At 28.2% G+C, this 18,016-nt stretch overlaps 2 protein-coding genes across 7 annotated transcripts in view; one reads left to right on the top strand and one right to left on the bottom strand.

Annotated features, from left to right (window-relative positions):
- Positions 1-18,016, bottom strand: part of LOC127286015 (kin of IRRE-like protein 3) — a 567,542-nt gene that overhangs the window by 220,789 nt on the left and 328,737 nt on the right. The window lies entirely within an intron of this gene.
- LOC127286009 (uncharacterized) lies at positions 641-3,544 on the top strand. The gene is made up of 2 exons (XM_051312272.1): positions 641-2,095; positions 2,533-3,544. Exons 1-2 carry the CDS (start codon positions 770-772, stop codon positions 2,566-2,568), a joined length of 1,362 nt encoding a protein of 453 aa, XP_051168229.1. The 5' UTR covers positions 641-769; the 3' UTR covers positions 2,569-3,544.

Raw genomic sequence — 18,016 nt, forward strand, 5'->3', positions numbered from 1 at the left:
TAAATTATAAAAAAAATATTTTTTTAGGTAAATAATTTTATAATTTGCCGTGTTAAATAAAAATTGATTTTTAAATCGTTGATCATAAACGTTGCGTACTTTAGTATCGTATTCTAAATAGTAAATCGAATAAATTTTCAAAAAAATTAATTTCTAAAAAAAATTTTTAAATATAAAACAGACAAAAAATATTTTTCTTTAATTTTCCAATATGATTCTAGGTTCGAAAAAAGGTAGACAAATATTCGTTAATTCTGTAAAAAAGTGTAGGTATAAAATTTAGCAATGATTGAAACCATATTCCATTATGAAAAATTAAAAAAGGTAATAAATATTAATAATAAGAAAATCCGTTTAAGATAAAAGGATTCTGTTAAAGTTAAGACTGTTTTCTCAGTGTATACATGCACACATACATGTTATACGATATTTTTGGTAAACAATATCAGATGTACAAACAAAATGTTAAGAAAACTTAAATTAATCCCCACTCATACATTGCTCCCACTTAAAGCAGCAAATCTTCTTTTAATGAAAATATTTTCAATAGTATACAAGTTACGCGCTAATGAAGTAAACCATTTTGACTACCCAATTTAAAATCATTAACAATATTGTTTTCAATATTGTTAATATAATATAATAATATAATATTCAACAAATTCTTTCTTCAAAATTCACAGTTAATAAAGTGCAAATAAAATTCCAATCAGGACAGTTATATTGTTAACAATATAAGTGAATTTTTAAATATTCTTCAAAATCCATAATGGCAATGACAAGAAGAATTAACGAAACTGTGAATAATATAAAGAAATTCACTGAAAAAAATGAAAACAATAATTTTATAAAATTGACAAAAAATACAGATAATATAGATAAAGAATCAAAATTATGGTTAGAGGGATATTTAATACCAAAATTAAAAGTAGTATTAAATCATGAAAATAGTGTTACAAAATACGAGGTAAAAAGTTCCGAGCCATTACTTATGTCAAGTATAATATTTCTCGAACTAAAATTAATTGATAAGAGGGAAGAAAAAAATTTTCGTCTCATACTAAAACGACCCCATAGAATTGAATTGATGAGACAAGTTTTTCAAGCCGATAAATTTTTTCACAATGAAATTTTATTTTATGAAAAATATCAAAAAAATAGCAAAGACTATCCAAAATGTTTCTATACAAATGAAGATCCACCGATAAATTCTGCGATTGTCATTGAGAATATTAACGAAAATGGATATTATCAGTGTCCCGAGAAGGTGAATTTAAAAATGAAATACATTGTCGCAGCAATGCAGGAAATTGGTAAATTTCATGCCAAGGCCTATGTACTTAAACATAAATTGCCAAGGGAATTTTTTCAAATAGTCAATAATATTCAAGAAACAAGATATGAATATAGAGAGAGAAATTTTTTTCCAATTATGATGAACAATTTAATGCCAAGAATTATTAAATGTTTACGTGATAAAAATTATGATACAGTGTTTTGTGATGGAGCTGAGAAATTTTTTGAAAATGCCTTTGACAATTGTATGCGAGTTGCATTGAATTCAAAAATGTCATTAGCCACAATTTGTCATGGTGATTTTACGGTGAACAATGTTTTCTTCAAAGAAAGTGAATTTGGTGTTAAAGCAATGCTTTTTGATTTTGCAATGATATCCTATGGTTCACCTGCTATTGATCTTTCGACATTTATTTATTTAAGCATGTCACCGGATGATATACGAACAAAATTTACACAAGTTTTCGATGCCTATTACAATTCATTGATGGATTATTTTAAAGAAATTAATTTTTCAGAAATGTATTCCAAAGAATTTTCAAAAGAAAATTTTTTAAACAACTATAAAAGATATGCAATTTTTGGTTTTATGATTGCCAGTTTTTATTTACCAATTATGCATGGAGTGGAATTGACAAATTTTGATTTTTCCACAGATATGGAAAATGCCGCGGAACATTTTAAAGACATTGGTGGCGATAAATTTAGAGATCTTTTGATGGAAATATTTTTGGATATGAGAAATAGTGGTTGTTTAGATCATATTATCGACTATAAAAAACTGAATGAAGAATCTAAGGTAATTTATAAAAAAAAACAATAGAATTTTTAAATTTATTTCTTAATATTGTTCTATATTGCTTTTTGAATCTTGTAATATATATTAACTGTATTTCGAAAGTCGATGAAAAAATAAAACTTTTTTTTCTCTTGGCAAAAATTTATAAATTCAATACTTTTATATTCATAAAGATTTATAAAGACAATATGTGAAACAGAATTTTTTTTTAAATTCTTACCTTTCAAATTTCAATGAATAATAACATAAAGATAATAATATAAACAGAATAATATTGTTTACAACCAAAATACTGTTTACTTTTTGCAAATACAAAAAAAATTTTATTTTTATAGTTCCATAAATTTTTTTTATTACATATCTAAAATTAAATTTTTAAAATTTATGAAGACAAAAAAATAAAATTTTTTAAAAATTATTTTTAACTTTTTTTTTAGGTTTTATCATTCAAAAATTACAATGGCAGAAAATAAAAATGATATTGGAGATAGCGCAAATAAAGAAGAGTCAAGAATTTTATAACAACAGATTGGAATCAGAATATAAACAAATTTTTTTGAAACTATTATATAAAGGAAGAAAAAAAAATAATTGCCTTCGTCCTATGTTGTGTAATTTTCAAACGATAAATTCTGCACAACGTTGGAAAATGTGTATGTGCTGGAAAAGCTGAAATGCATTGAAGGTTCATCCAATAATAATGTTCCGGAGAAACAGAACGATAAATCCGTCGAGTCGTTCCTGAAAGGTGTTCGTCCCACCGGAATTTCTGGTACTGACTAGTCCTGCACATTTGTCTTCAGGTACATCCGGTTCTCCAGTTTGTCGCGTTTAGCTCCATTCCATTCTCCAACACACAAATCTATAAATTTTTATAAACTCACACACACACACACAACTCAGTTGCACTGTTCTTCTCGAGTAAATCATTTTAATCCGAAGCTTTCCGCCTTTATTTATTTTTTTTCGGTTTTCTTTTTTTTCTTTTTTTTGTTTGTTGTTGTTGACCTTCTCAAACTTTAAAACATCCTTCTGACAATAATCTAATTTTAAAAAATGTGAAAGTTTCACGAATGAAAAAGTCACATTCGACAAGAAAAATAATATATAAAGAAAATTGAGTTTCATGAACTTTTTTTTTTTTTTTTTTTTACCTCAAACGCGCGCACGCTTTCACCGCATGAAGTTACAATTTTTTGAAAAGTAGCCAAATTCTCGGACATTTGGACTTTGAAAAGAAAATATTTCCTTCTTGAAAGAAAAGTTAACTGGGCTTTTTCACCTAACTTTTGTCAAAAGAAGGAAGGAAGAAAGAGACAAATCTTTATTCCAAGGAGTTAAATGCTTTAAAGGAGACTTTTCTTTTTTTTTTAACTTTTCTGTAATTTTCTTAAAAGATAGAAAGTTTTTTCTTTCCCTAGTTTTAGTCAATATTTTTAATATATTTTTTTTGTTTTATCTATGTATAATTTTTAAAAAATGTTGTAAAATTTTTGTTGTTTTGTATAATATTTTAATATTTATATGTATATATAATTACTCTCTTAATTTGAATCAGTGCAATTCTATTAATTAAAATTAAGATAGTAAAAAATGTTAATGACAATGAAAAATAAATTAAAAATAAAATACATGTGAAAAATATAAAAATTTTACCTGTTATTTTTTTTTAAACACAACAGAATGATAAAATTACTTAAAAAACTTTCCGGATTCCACATTCTACATTCTGGATTCGAATTTCCACATTCCGCATTTTACATTCTGCATTCCACGTTCCATATTCCACATTCCGGATTCCAATTTTTACCTTCCGCATTCAACATTTCATTTTCTATATTCCACGTTTCACTTTTCAAATTCTACTTTCTACATTCCGGATTCCAATTTTCGTATTTTACATTCCGTATTCCGAATTCCACTTTCCACATTCAAGATTCTGCATTTCACATTCCAGATACTATTCTCATGCGAAAAAAGTGACTTCCATTAACTTACAAAAAATGATTTTTGTAAATTATAAATTTAGAGGTTATGAAAAATTTTTGTTTTAACCTAATAATATACAAATTTAAAATACTAATATTAATTATGTTGTAGATTAGAAAATAAAAATAATCACTGAAAATAATGAAAATAACAAGAAAACTACTATTTATACAAAATATCATTTATTGCCATCTAATTAAAAAGGTTTATGTAACATTTTTTTAAAAATTAAATATATTAAAAAATAAAAAGAGAAATCTGCACCTCCATGAAGTTGGCGTCAAAAAATTGTTTTTCATGGGACCAAAAATATTTTTGCCAACTTCAGGGAGGAAAATTTGCATTGTGAAAAATAAAATGTGAAATACAACATTTTCAATTATGAATCCGGAAAGTGAAAAGTATAATTTGGAAATTAGAAAATGTAAAAAGAAAGGAAAATAAAAATGGAAGTGAAGAATAAAATCCGTAATGCGGAGAATAAAAATTGGAATGTGAAAAGTGGAATCCGGAATGAGGAAAGTGGAATATGGAATGTACAATTTGAAAAGTGAAACGTCGAAATTGAAAACTAGAATGTGGAACGCGGAAAGTAAAAATTGGAATCCGGAATGTGGAATACGGAATGTAGAGAGTGGAAAGTGAAAAATGGAGAACGAAAAGTGGATGTCCCGGAAAGTGCTCCCTGGAGGTTCTATCAGAATTCCGCCGGAACTTCCAACGTAATTCCGTCGGAATTCCATCGGAGTTCCAAAGAATTTCCGATGGGATTCCGACGGAATTAAGACTCTAAAATGTTTGAAAAAAATTAATCGGAATTCCGTCGAAATCCCATCGGAAATTCTTTGGAACTCCAACGGAATTACGTTGGAAGTTCCGGCGGAATTCTGATACACGGAAAGAAATTGAGTAGCAATATTTGATAAATCTGATAGGAAATTTTAGTATTCTCTTTTTCAAACGCGGAACATTTGGGTTTGATAACGAAAATCGGTATATTTTTACCAATAGTCTTTTTAGTAAATATATTCCAGAAATTGAAATTATTATTTCGTAAATTGATAAATTTATACGAAAAACCAGAAGTAAGTTAAATCGACGCGCACTTCGTTATTTACTAAATTTATATGAAAATTTGGAAAGATTATTTCGAAATTTGTTAAAACTATACTAAAAATTCGAAGTGGTTCAGTCGTGACAGATGACGACAGAAACACCAACAGATTCTACGCCAAAGTTTTATCTCTTTCTCATCTCGAGGATAGACGAGGATATGAACTTTTAAATGCACACACACACACATACACCGCATTGTTTTACATCGATTGGCTTATTTTTATTCCTAACCTATACTAACGATAATACGTATAACATTCGCAGAATAACGCTTCATATACAAATTTACGCTCATGTGAAAAACTGATGTGACCATTCTTATATACTAACCAGACATATTTTTCACCGCTTATGAGAAAGGTGAAATTATATTAAAACATGTTTAAAAATATAAATAAAAATCATTATTTATTGGGAAATAATTAAATATTTTATTATTTTTTGAAGAACAATTTTTTTTACTGATTTATTGTAAAATCTTCGAAATTAATTATATAAAAGAAATTCAGGTCCTGTATCAAGATAATAGTAAAAAGGGGCTTGTCTAAAGAGCTTCGTCAGTCTTCGTTACCACTCGGTGAGGATCGGGCAATTCCGAACGTTCAACTTCGGCAAATTTCGTCGAATCTCGTTAACTTTGATATTTCTTTTTCAATTTTCATATCAAATATATCAAAATCTAAAATAATTATATCATTTTATGCAATTCTAATTGCGAAATTTGAAATATTTGGTTAGAAAAATTGATAAAGAGCTTATTAAAATTTGACATTTTTGTGTTTCAATAAAAAGATTTCAGATTTCGTAAATATTATATCAAATTTTCATTCCAACTATATTAAATATTCTTATTTTAATCTCAATCATTCTTAAAAATAGTATCGAAAATCGTTATCATGCCAAAATGTTCCGCAATTGTAACCAAATATACTAAAAAGTAACACCATAATATCAAATATTGCTACAAACTTTCTTTCCGTGTAGAACCTCCAGGTGGCACTTTCCGGGGAATCTTTTCAAGTGGGTTGCAAAAAGAATTTTTTTTTTGTATCAATAAAAGGATCCAGAAAACTAGATCAATTTGAGCCCAGATTTTCAATAGGGAAAATTAAAAGTCTAATGTGATAAGTCATAGGTCGATTGATGTGACCTATAACTGATGACAGAAGGATGCGGATAATGTGGTTGGTATAGGGGTTGACGACAGGTTGGAAATGGTTTCTAGGTTGAAGTGGTGAGAAGAGAGGGCGAGAGGGATTGAAGGATTTCAAGCTTTTGAACCCGAGAGGTAAGTATGCAAATGTTAGAGTACATTTATCTCGGTACCACGCCCATGTATTTCCTGGGAGCTTCCGGACGCATTGTCGACCGAATCGAAGCCCTCCACCCTCACTCTCTCTCTCTCTAGGACCACCGCTGCTGCTGCTACTACTACTACCACCACCGCCAACGCCCTCCCCTGCTCTAACCCCTTCCGATACTCCGGAGATTTATGAGCAAACTAGCCGCGCGTCCCCAAGGCTAATAGACCGGCAAGTTATGGGGCAATTCAATTTAATTTCCAAAATAAACAACCACTCGCGGCAGTCGCACCTTGCCTGTTCAATTTATTCAGAAATTCCTGCGATTCTCAAAAAAATGGCCAATTGTTCAGATTTCCTTTTTTTGAAATTTTATTTTTATTTCTTTTTTTTCCAATTTCAAAAGTGAGTTGAAATGAAGGAAATGGGAAATAGTAAAAAAAAAAAAGAAGAAAATTGAAAACAATAAACAAAAATTGCTAAAATGTAGTCAATCGAGAGAATATCTATTCCATTTGTCGTCAACAATTCTTTTGTGAATCAACCTTATATCACTCTATATTACAAAAAAAAAGAAAAAAAAAAAAAAACATTTCACCGTCGACGCTGTTTCAAGAATTTATGTTTTTAGATCTGTTTGTTCTTTAAGCACGATTTTAATCTCAAATTTAACGACTTTTTGACCTAGAAATGAATCTAATTTTGAGTTTATGTTAGCTGATTTTAACCCCAAACCCAATATCTTTTTGATCTATGTCTTCAACATTTGACCTACAATAATAACGTTCGATTTCTAAAACCAGAAATTGACCTAATTTTTAAGGTTATGTTTGCCGATTTTAATCTTATACCCAGCGTCCTGTTGACCTTAACATTTGACCTTGAATTATGAAGTTATGTTTGCATCTTGACTTATCACCTAATTTTGAGGTTATATTTTCAGGTTTTTTACTATTTTGGCCTTGAATATTGATATGTTATAAGTCAAGCGACTATAATCGTCATAATACTATAACAAATTAAGAGGAGGCTGGATTTGAACTTAAAATCAGCAAACATAACCTCGAAATCAGGTCAATTTCTTGGTCAAAAGAGCGAACATAATGTTAAAACTCAAGGTAAAAAGTTCTTATAAAAAAGTTAAAATTAGTAAAAATAACCTTAAAATTAGGTCAAAACTCAGAGTTAAAACACAAACATAACCTTAAAAATGTAATATTTTATATATGACTTATTTTTTACTGAGTTATGTAAATTTTTATTTTTATAATTTTAACAAATTTATAAATGATTTTTTCTCATTAATTGAAGTCATTTAATATTTATATAGAATTTTATTTTGTTTTGAGACTAAAAATTTTCTCATACAAAAAGAAAAGAGAATGTAATCGCCTTGAAATAAAATCAAGGAAACGAAAGAAAAATTCTTTAATAATTACCTTTTCCTATTAATTAACCATTTTTTTTATAAATTTTCACTTTCATATTTTCTTTTATAATTTCTATTTCTATATTTACTTTTTTTTCTTTTTATCAAAAAAAAAACAAAAAAAAAATTGTATATTGTTTTATTTTCCAACAAAGTGGAAGAACCTATTTCCTTGATTAAAATTACAGTTCATTGTCTTCATTGTTCTCGTCTTTTGTCTATAATTGTTTTTTGGGTATAGGTGTATGTGTGTGTGTATATATAACGGAAATGTGGGAAATTATACGATAAATGCAAAACTTAGTTTTGGAAATTCGGCATGCTATTTTCTCAATAAAGGAAGTACTGATAAATGAGATAGAGAAAAGTAGAGTTGCAGAATGCTCGAGGTCCATTATACGATAACTGTTAAACAGCTCAGCAGCGTATCCTGTTTCGCTAACTATCTTTGTGTTTGAGTGTTAGTATGAAATTCTCTCCCTATGAAGACGAAATTGAATTTTGAATTAGACATACAGTCAAACAACTATCTACAATATATATATATATAATACTTATCGCTATAGTCTCTTAAGGAAATCAATTTTCCCTTTAAATGGAATACAAATATTAAACTAGTTCCAACAAATAATTAGGGTTTAAATTTATAGTTTTAAGTGGATCACTCTGTACAATAGACTATAAAGATTTGAGACTTGATTTTGATTAAAAAGTATTTTAAATAAATAACTGAATCGTAAATTTTGAAAAGGGACCAACTCGAAAAGCGTAAGTGTCATTTTCGCATAATAATTAATAGTGCAAATGATTCTTATGGATTTTCTAGTTGAGCCCTTTTTGAAATTCAAGATTCAATTATTCAATAGGTGTTTAAATTTTATATTTAATGAATTTTGAGATGATTTTTATCGGGGGGTCTAATAACTACAAAAAAAATAGTCGGAAAAAGAACACATTAAAAAACGTCTAAAAAATTTTCCTATGACAGTAAAAAAATTCTAAATACATGTAACTTGCAGCTTATCTCACCGCACCTATTCAACGGTGTATTGAAGTTAGCTGATTATTTTCTCCTAAAAAAGTTATACACGAAAAACAATATCTGATCTACTCATGACTACATTATATATCTAAAATTAGTCTTTATTGACAAAAATAATTCACCAATAGAGAAGGACAAAAAATTTTAGTTCTATTTGTACCGAAAGCTCAATTAGTGAAATTTAAAAATTAATTAAATTGAATTTTCAAAAATGGAGAAAATCTTTTATCTCCTCTATATAATAGAACACTCGACTTTTGTATAATTATTTAAATTTGTTTCTACGAGATGCCACAGTTATACGTATGTAAAAATAGATAAAATCGATATTGCAAAAAAAAATAGCAGATGATAAACTTTTGCAAGTGAATAGAGGAAAGCACTTAATCAAGAGAAAATTAAATTATCATGAAGAATAATTTAATATTATTGTCAGTAGATTTGTTGATATTACAATTTGAAATGTTAATATTACAATTCGGATTGTTGCCAATACAAATGTATGTTGTTTTAACAACGACACGAATTTTTTGTTGTCAGATTTGTTCAATTTGCAATGCCGTACAGTTGCAGAAGCAAACTCTCTGTCGATTGCTGATGGAACATTCCGGATTTGTGCAGCTGACAGGTTTATTGTTCCATGTCACGTGGTCATATTGAATTCTCGCAAACTGGCGTACAGATCGTCGCGTCGTTTGCTTCTGGCACATACGCCACTTTTGCTTTTATTATTAGTTTTTTTTTTAAATGACAAAATGCTGTTAAATAATGAATCCGGTTAAAGTGAGAAATCTATTACAAATGTAGTGAATATATGTAGAGACAATTTCATCGTTTATCGGTAAGTTATACTCGGTTACTATTGAACATAACCTCACCTTAAAAAATACAAAATGTATATTAAATATAACTTAACAACAAATTTTAACTAAAAATAATTTTTTGGTTTCAGGTCAAAGAATTTGATTCAGAAGCTGCATGTACCACAGATTTTAATGCAAATGAAACTGGTGATATGACCTACGGAAATCTGCTATCGATTATTTTAGTAGGCGAAGGAACTGAACAAATTGTATTAGATGGATCAAAGTTTTGTTAATACAACAATTTATATTGATGATTTAACAATTTACTTTTGTTATTTTAATTGTTCCATAACAATTGTCTTTGTTTATCAAACAATTCTGTTTGTTCACTCTGAACAATCCGAATAATTTTAATAACAATTCCATTTTAACAATTCTTTTTTGTCCTAAAAACAAATAGAACTGTTGGTTCTATATTGACAATCCGGAATTGTTGTGTGGACTTAATTTTTAGTAACCACAACAATTCTTTTTTTTCCATGATACTTATATCTCTATATCTTTTAAAAATTATTAATATTTTATAAAACTTGGTATCTGGGGGTTTTCGGAGTCGCTGATTATTAATCTAATGTCAGATTTTCAAAATTCAAAATGGCGGATTCAATATGGCGGTCAAAATTTTAAAAAGTTATTAAATTTTTTTTAAACCTTGGTATCTAGGGGTTTTTTGGGTCGCTGATGACGAATCTGATGTTAAATTTTTAAAATTCAAAATGGCAGATATAAAATAAAAAATTAATAACTTTTTAAAAATTTGATCGCTATATTTGATCCGACATTTTGAATTTTGAAAATCTGACAGCAGATTAATAATCAGTGACCCCGAAAACCCCCAGATACCAAGTTTTATAAAATATTAATTATTTTTAAAAGATATCTTGTCACTTTTCATTTAGGGGTTGTTTTCACTCCTAAAACCCACAAACGACTTGATCTAGCGAAACGGCCAGACAAGGGTATTTTATTTTGAGTCCTAGTTTCCGAAAATGTTAAATTTTTTTGTGGGTCAAAAATTGTGTCGGACGGTGTAATTGCACAGGTACTCAAAAAAATTCACGCTCTAAGCTTGAGGTCAAACCATGACTACTTTATGTTTTTGGGATCGCTGAAACCGAATTTGAAGTCTATTTAACTCCATCACGTCAGGTATTTGACATAACCTCAATAAACCTCAGAGTTCGTTGTTAAAATTTTTAAATCAGGAAAAATTTGGATCTATAAGCCTTATCATTACTATTTTTTGAAGGTCAGTGAAGCCAAATGTGAGGTCCATTTAACCTCATTAGGTCAAGCTTTCAAAGAATTCCAAAATTTGACCCCAAAAATGTTGAAATAAAAAAAATTCTGATTTATAAATCTTTATGTTTTTGGGGTTATGCTGACACCAAAACTGAAGTCTCTTTAACCTCATCACGTTAAGCTTTTGACATAACCTCGAAAAAATACCAAAATTTGACTTTTTAAATATTTTTTTTATATTATGTCAAAAGCCTGAAGTGATGGGGTTAAATAGACTTCAGATTTGGTTTCAGCGACTCCAAAAACATAAACTAATCATGGTTTGATTGCGAGCTTAAAACATGGATTTTTTTGTGTTCTTTTTTTGTTCTTTGAATATAGTGAAGACAAATAAAATATCTTTTTTAAGATTAAACTTTTATTTCTTGAAAATGAGAAACTAAAAATACAATAATTTTCTGAATTGGCAGGCAGAGAAAATGCCAAGTCAGTGAATGCGAAAATAAAGAGTAAAGGATACGGAAACTGCTTGGTAACCGGGCACGAGAAAGAGAACAATAACACAAAAAAAAATTTCGTGTAAATATAAGAGAAAAATTTCATTTTCCAGCAAGTGCTCAAAAGTAAATGAAAAATGGTTCTGGATTTAAAAAAAATCGGTCTCGCATGACGCCTGAATGGGTTGCTGAATGCTCGGGGGAAAAAAAATATTATTTCATGATAGGGACCAAGGGGGGAGGGGGGTACCCATTTTACCAGTTTATAACAAGCACAATTGAAGTTGTAACAACATAACAGGCGTTAAAGTATTCGTGGACATTCGATTTACGATTTTCGTTTATTTTATATATAGAGATAAAATGTTTGTAATATTCCAACACATGTGTTCAGGTGTAAAACCTATAGGAATTTTATCACAGATGTCAAGATTTGAGTTGTATACAATAAAAACTTTAATTAAAAATAACTTTTTTTTTTATTAATATAACATTTACATAAAAAAAAGAAATTGTTTTTTTAAAAGCTTTTCAAAACTTTTATTTCATTATTTTTATGGGTAAATTTAATATTTATTGATAATTTGAAATTTTTATTTACATTTTTTTTCTTAACGAAATAATAAAAAAAATTTTTTTTTTTAATTTTTAAATTAAGTTTTTTTTTAAAAAAAACATCGTCAAAATATAAAGTTGAAAACTAAAATTAAAATCATTGAAAAGGTTTTAGAAATCTGCATCCAAGATGAAAACTTTTTCCATTTTCAAAGAGATTATGTCACAGGATAAGTTTGGAAAAAAAAAATTCCTGACATTTTTGCTTTTTGTGCATTATGTTTAATTATGGGTGATAAAAATTGAGAAAGATTTCAGAAAAAATGTAAAATTAACACTAGATTATCATTAAAAACTTTGCTTTAATTTAAGACTAAAAACTTTAAAAAAAATCTTTACGGATTTCCGAGATATTACTAAAAATGTCCAAACAAGTTTTTAAACTAAAACATACTCGAGTTTAACATTTATGATATAATTTAGAAAAATTGAAGGAAATATTTAAAATTTACAGAAGATCATTAGTCAAATCTTATCTTTAATTTAAGACTAAAAACTTTAAAAAATCTTTACGGATTTCTGAGATATTACTTCAAATGTCCGAACAAGATTTTTGAAGTAAAATGTATTCGGACATACTTGAATCTGTAATATCTCAAGAACCCGTAAAGATTTTTTAATGTTTGTGGTCTTAAATTAAAACTGCAGTTTCAGATATTATCATCTGTAAATTTTAAATCTTTGCTCCAAGTTTTTTTTGAATTATATTACAAGTCATAGAATTTTACAAACTAATTTTGGATTCGCATGCTAACCAAAACGATAATTTCCAATTGTAATGTTCTTATTTAATCGACGAATTTGTATATAAAATAAAATTATTTCCTTCTACTTTTTAACATATAATATATGTGTGTATTGCGAATTGACCAAGTTAATAAGCAACATGTTTCCGTGAGAGTGAAATCTGTCAAGTAAATGTTCCGTAACTAGTACTTATCGTCATCGATATGTCCTGCAAACTAGATGGCAATTCGGTTCAAGTACTTTACACGTATACATATATATGTATATATATATATATATATGCAATTGTATAATTGGGTCTGAGATTCACATAGATTGTGTCGGTATTTCGCTTGGCACCCGAACTCGCGTTTCCGATTGCGCTTGAATCCAAATTTGCATTTCAATTAGCACATCGATACACGCTCTTACATATGTGTACAACATGAAAACGAGATAAGATTAACTGCAATGCAAATTCGCTGACTTCCTATTTTGCCCTTTTTACATTTTATCTGATGAAAAATATTTTTCTCTCTCTCTCTCCTACCACATAATTTACAAAACAAATAAAGCCAAAGAAAAATAATATATTACATGTCATAAAAAATGATTTAACATAGTTTCATTAAAAATTAAATTACCACAAAATATAGCACAGTATTCAACCGAATAATTTTCAACCTTTTTGAAAACTTGAGAAAATAAAAATAAATACACTTTGGTACTGATTATATCGGGTTTATTTTTCCCAAAAAGTAGAAACCAAGTTGTTAACTTCATTACTATATTATACATATTGTGATGAAAATCGAAAAGGGTTTCTATATAATAATAGTAAAACGTTATGTTTATGTGTTTGGATACTGAATCTCATGAAAAAAATATAAACCTATAATCAGATATCGTCATTTTCTCTCTCGATAAGAAATCATTTGATGACTTCCCTAAGTATTCAATGAGAATGCTGAGTCTTTTGTCTATAAAGTAGTTTTCCGCAGTAAAATTTTTTTTTTTTTGACACTAAAACCTGATTGATCAAGTACCATATATGAGCTGTTGGAATGAAGTCAATTCAGATCAAAACTTGGTTCAATTCGTTCCTCTATCTATCAAGACTTAAGGCACTTTACGAGGCTCGAAGTTGGGGGAAGAAAGTTCCCTCTCTTGACTTTCTCCTCGAAGAAAGAAATAGCCTGAAAGCTTGAGAGAGGCGATTTCGCCAGAAATTGCTTTAAACTCGATCGAAGACGAGATAGATAAAATCTCTACTGTCCCTGTGATCTCATTGTTCCAACACACCAACTAGAAGTTCTCTCTGTATATACCTCTCTCTTACATTCGCCACGTATTACTTTATTTTACAAGACAGTTTCACGCTAATGAATTGTCTGCTAAAAAGGGTGGAACAAAAAACGAATAAACTTTTAGAATATATATACTTTTCATCACATTCCATTGGATATTACTTTGGTCTGCAAGTAAAATGTCTCACAAAAGAAATCAATATTATTTAACCTATAGTGAAATATTTCCAGAATTCTCTGCAGTCTCCAATGCAGATCGTTAATTTTCAAGAAAATGAGGTACCGAGGGAATGAATATATAAAACCGCGGATATTGGAAATCTTTCGAAAAGCAATTCAATTTTTATAAATTATCATTTTAATCAATTAGAATTTTATCTCTAACAAAAAAAAAATTGAATTATTTTTTTGTCTGCTGTTGAAAAATTCTGCTAGCTAAATGCATTTTTTTTTATTATTTATTTATTAATGTTTATAACAAATATTTATGTTATGTTCTTACGGACGTAACATGTTAATTTTTTGAAGAGTGACAAAAAAAATTGATGTCAATTTTAAAACCGTTGTTCAATTCTTTTAAAGCAAATATTGAACCCCTCGCATTGAGGCTGTGGTTTTTTTTTCTGTTGTAGGTTGGTAATCTCACTAATGCGACTCTATATATCCTGTACTTGCATTTTGACCGTCAAATAGCATATAGCCGATCATCCAAAAACCTCGTGTGGTAATATTGAATGTGTACCAATGCAACGGACATCGAAACTATGCATTTCCAGAGGACTAGATTAATTCCTGCAGTCGTGTACTATTATTACCTCCCCCCCTCTCTCTCTCACTCGCTCTCTCTCTCTTTGAAAACGATATTTTACCGTACTTTGTAAATATACCTCTATATACTAGGAACAACTTCCTAAAATCCAATTCTACTGCAACTGCTTTTATTATTTATGCTACAATTTCAAAACTGTTGAAAAATTTTTACTCACTACGAAAAAAAAGAATTTTCGACTCAAAATCAATAATTCTAACCTCCATGAAGTTGGCGTCGAAAATTATTTTTCACTGGACCAAAAATATTAAAATATTTTTTAAAAGCGTTTTAGATCCACACAATTTGAGAAGTATTTCTCAGGTTTTACTTGGATTGAAAAATTAAAAAAAAAAAATAATTTGAAATTTTTGATTCTGAGAAAAACAAATTTTGGCGCTGAGCGTCGAAGCTAACTTCAGGGAGGTTAATTCCATAAAAAGTTGAATAAAATAATTATTTTTTACTAGAAACAAACATGTATTACTACTTTTAAAAATACAATTTTGAAATGTTGGGTTAGGTGGTTTTTAAATTTGGATTTTAGGTTAGGAACGTCCTGAATATTGTGCCAACTTTGTAACACAAAACTATATAGATAATGGCGGTAAATTTAAAAATTGGAAAAATAAATAACTAAAGATTTATTATAAATGTAATCCTACTCTTTCGGTTATAAGAATATTTTTTCAAAATTTACTCCCACAAATATTTCTTTGAAAAAAAATGGAGTATAGATTTTTTTTTCTGTTACTAAAAGGTAAGTAGGTAAAACAATATTATGAAACCTTAAAAAATATGTGCACGCACATAGGCAAAATCTATAAAGAGAAATGCGTAACCAGAATAGAGAATAATCTGACACCAACTGGGATTCCTATATATACAGAGAGTGTCAGTCCTCTTCACACGTGCCAAGGGCTTTCGCATTCAATTTGATATTAGGGTTGATATCCCCATTTAGCTGTGTGAATTGAGACGCATAATTGAGTAAATAGTTAGGGTTCCCACAAAATGTAAATAAAATAACAAAAATTTATTTTTATATATAAAAATTCCACACAAATTTCACGGTAACAAAATATTATTTCATTGTATAGTAAATACAATTACTAAATAATTTATATTAAATTAGTAAAATTCTATTTAATTCGAAATTTTTAATTGCCAGAATTTCCAGATTCATCGAAACAATCAACAGAAAAATGTTGGAACATTTTTTAAAATTAACCAATCAGAAAATATCAATAAATTTTTATTTGGTTAATTTTTCAAAGCACGGCAACATTTTTTTGTTACATATTTTTTTGTCTATTTTCAAATTTCGGACAAATTAAAATTCGGCGTTTTATAATGATTTTATCAAATAACAATTCGTAAATATAATAAAAATTTGGGACAAATAAAGATTCGGTGAATTGAAAATTTTTAACACTAAAAAAATTCATATCACATAAAATTTTTTAAAATATAAAAATTTGTTTAATAAGAAACTAACTTTGGTAATTTTATTATCGTTAATTTATGTAATACTAAATTTATATAATCTACCAAAACAACATTTTTAAAAAATAAAAAAAAATAAATACAGAAAAAGAAGAAAAAACCTCAAATATAAAGAATTTCAATTTTTATATTATTAATAATAGTTTGTCGTAAATAATTCAAAGGGTGAGATGTTGGGTTCAATATATATAGTGTGACGAATTTTTTTTTTTTTTTCAAAAATAAATTTATTTGAACTGTTCTTGCAGCTGAAAGAACTTTTTATATCGCGTGCCTCACTGTACACTTGAAGAGGTTTTTTCAACTCCTGCTTTGCGTGTATACTCTCTTTATTCGTGTACATACTCTATTTCGCCACTTGTATAGGAAATGCATGGGCATAGAGCATTGCTCACGCGATCGTCAGCAATGAACGACGGAGAATCGTCTTGTAGTTCTTTTATGGATCCAATTTTTTTTTTTTTTTTTTTTTTGCACTAAAGTGCTTAGTTCCAAAGGAAATTGAGCAGAATAAAGCACACTTTATTTATGACTCTGATGAGCCTCGCCATACAAGTGCTTGGAAAATTATTCCGCCAGTATCCACAAAAATAACACTACTATATATATATATATATATATATATATATATATATACGATAAATTGTATTATGTGTGTGTATATCAAGTAGGAAGTTTTTTTTCTTTTTTATCACATAAAAGTATTTGTAGCCCAAACAAAAAAAAAAAAAAACGATTTATCATTCAAAAGAAAAATATTTTTATTTTTATCAAATCATCTTATTTTCGATCGTAATATTTTAATAAAAATAAATATATTGTTATTTTTAATATAATCAATTAATTTTTTTATTATTTATGATTTATAATATATATAAATTCTACTATAATTAAAAATTTATTATTCGTCAATGTTAATTTGAGAGTAATAAGAGAATAATGTCTAATAAGCTTTTCAAAAAGTTTGATACATTACTTGACTTGGAACTTTTCATTCGACGAACTAAATGAGAGTAAGGCACGAAACATGGATATACAGTCTCTTCTAGAAATGCGATTTTTTTTTTTAAGGAAACACACTTGAAGAAAAAGAAGAACAATGTTTAGTAAATTTTTTTTTAGTTTTAATTACTATCAGTTGTAAATTGTTTTTTTTAAAAAAGAAACTTTACCTATTAAAATAAAAGACATATGATAAAGAGTTGGGTATTATTTACAACATGAGGATATCGAATTGTTGGGAGAGAGAAAGAGAGAATAGGAAGCAAATCGAAAGGGGAAACTTACTAACCCGATGTAAACACGGCAGGGCGTATGGCTTCAGATAGGAAGAGATAGATGACTTTAACATGTGAGATCACCTTCGCGATATCAGCTTCCGTTTTACAAGCTTCATTATTTTCGCGTTAGTGAAACAGGTCACAATATACAATTTCGTGTTTTCAATTCCCCTCTCCCTTACTTTATTGTTTGATAG

Source organism: Leptopilina boulardi, unplaced genomic scaffold (genome assembly GCF_019393585.1).
Source record: "Leptopilina boulardi isolate dan_hultmark-lab unplaced genomic scaffold, ZJU_Lbou_2.1 LbouV2_342, whole genome shotgun sequence".
Lineage (NCBI taxonomy): Eukaryota > Metazoa > Arthropoda > Insecta > Hymenoptera > Figitidae > Leptopilina > Leptopilina boulardi.

Coding starts and splice junctions, on each gene's coding strand:
- LOC127286009 (XM_051312272.1), top strand. CDS start 770: ATGGCAATGACAAGAAGAATTAACGAAACTGTGAATAATATAAAGAAA. Junction 2,096..2,532: donor AACTGAATGAAGAATCTAAG/GTAATTTATAAA, acceptor CTTTTTTTTTAG/GTTTTATCATTCAAAAATTA.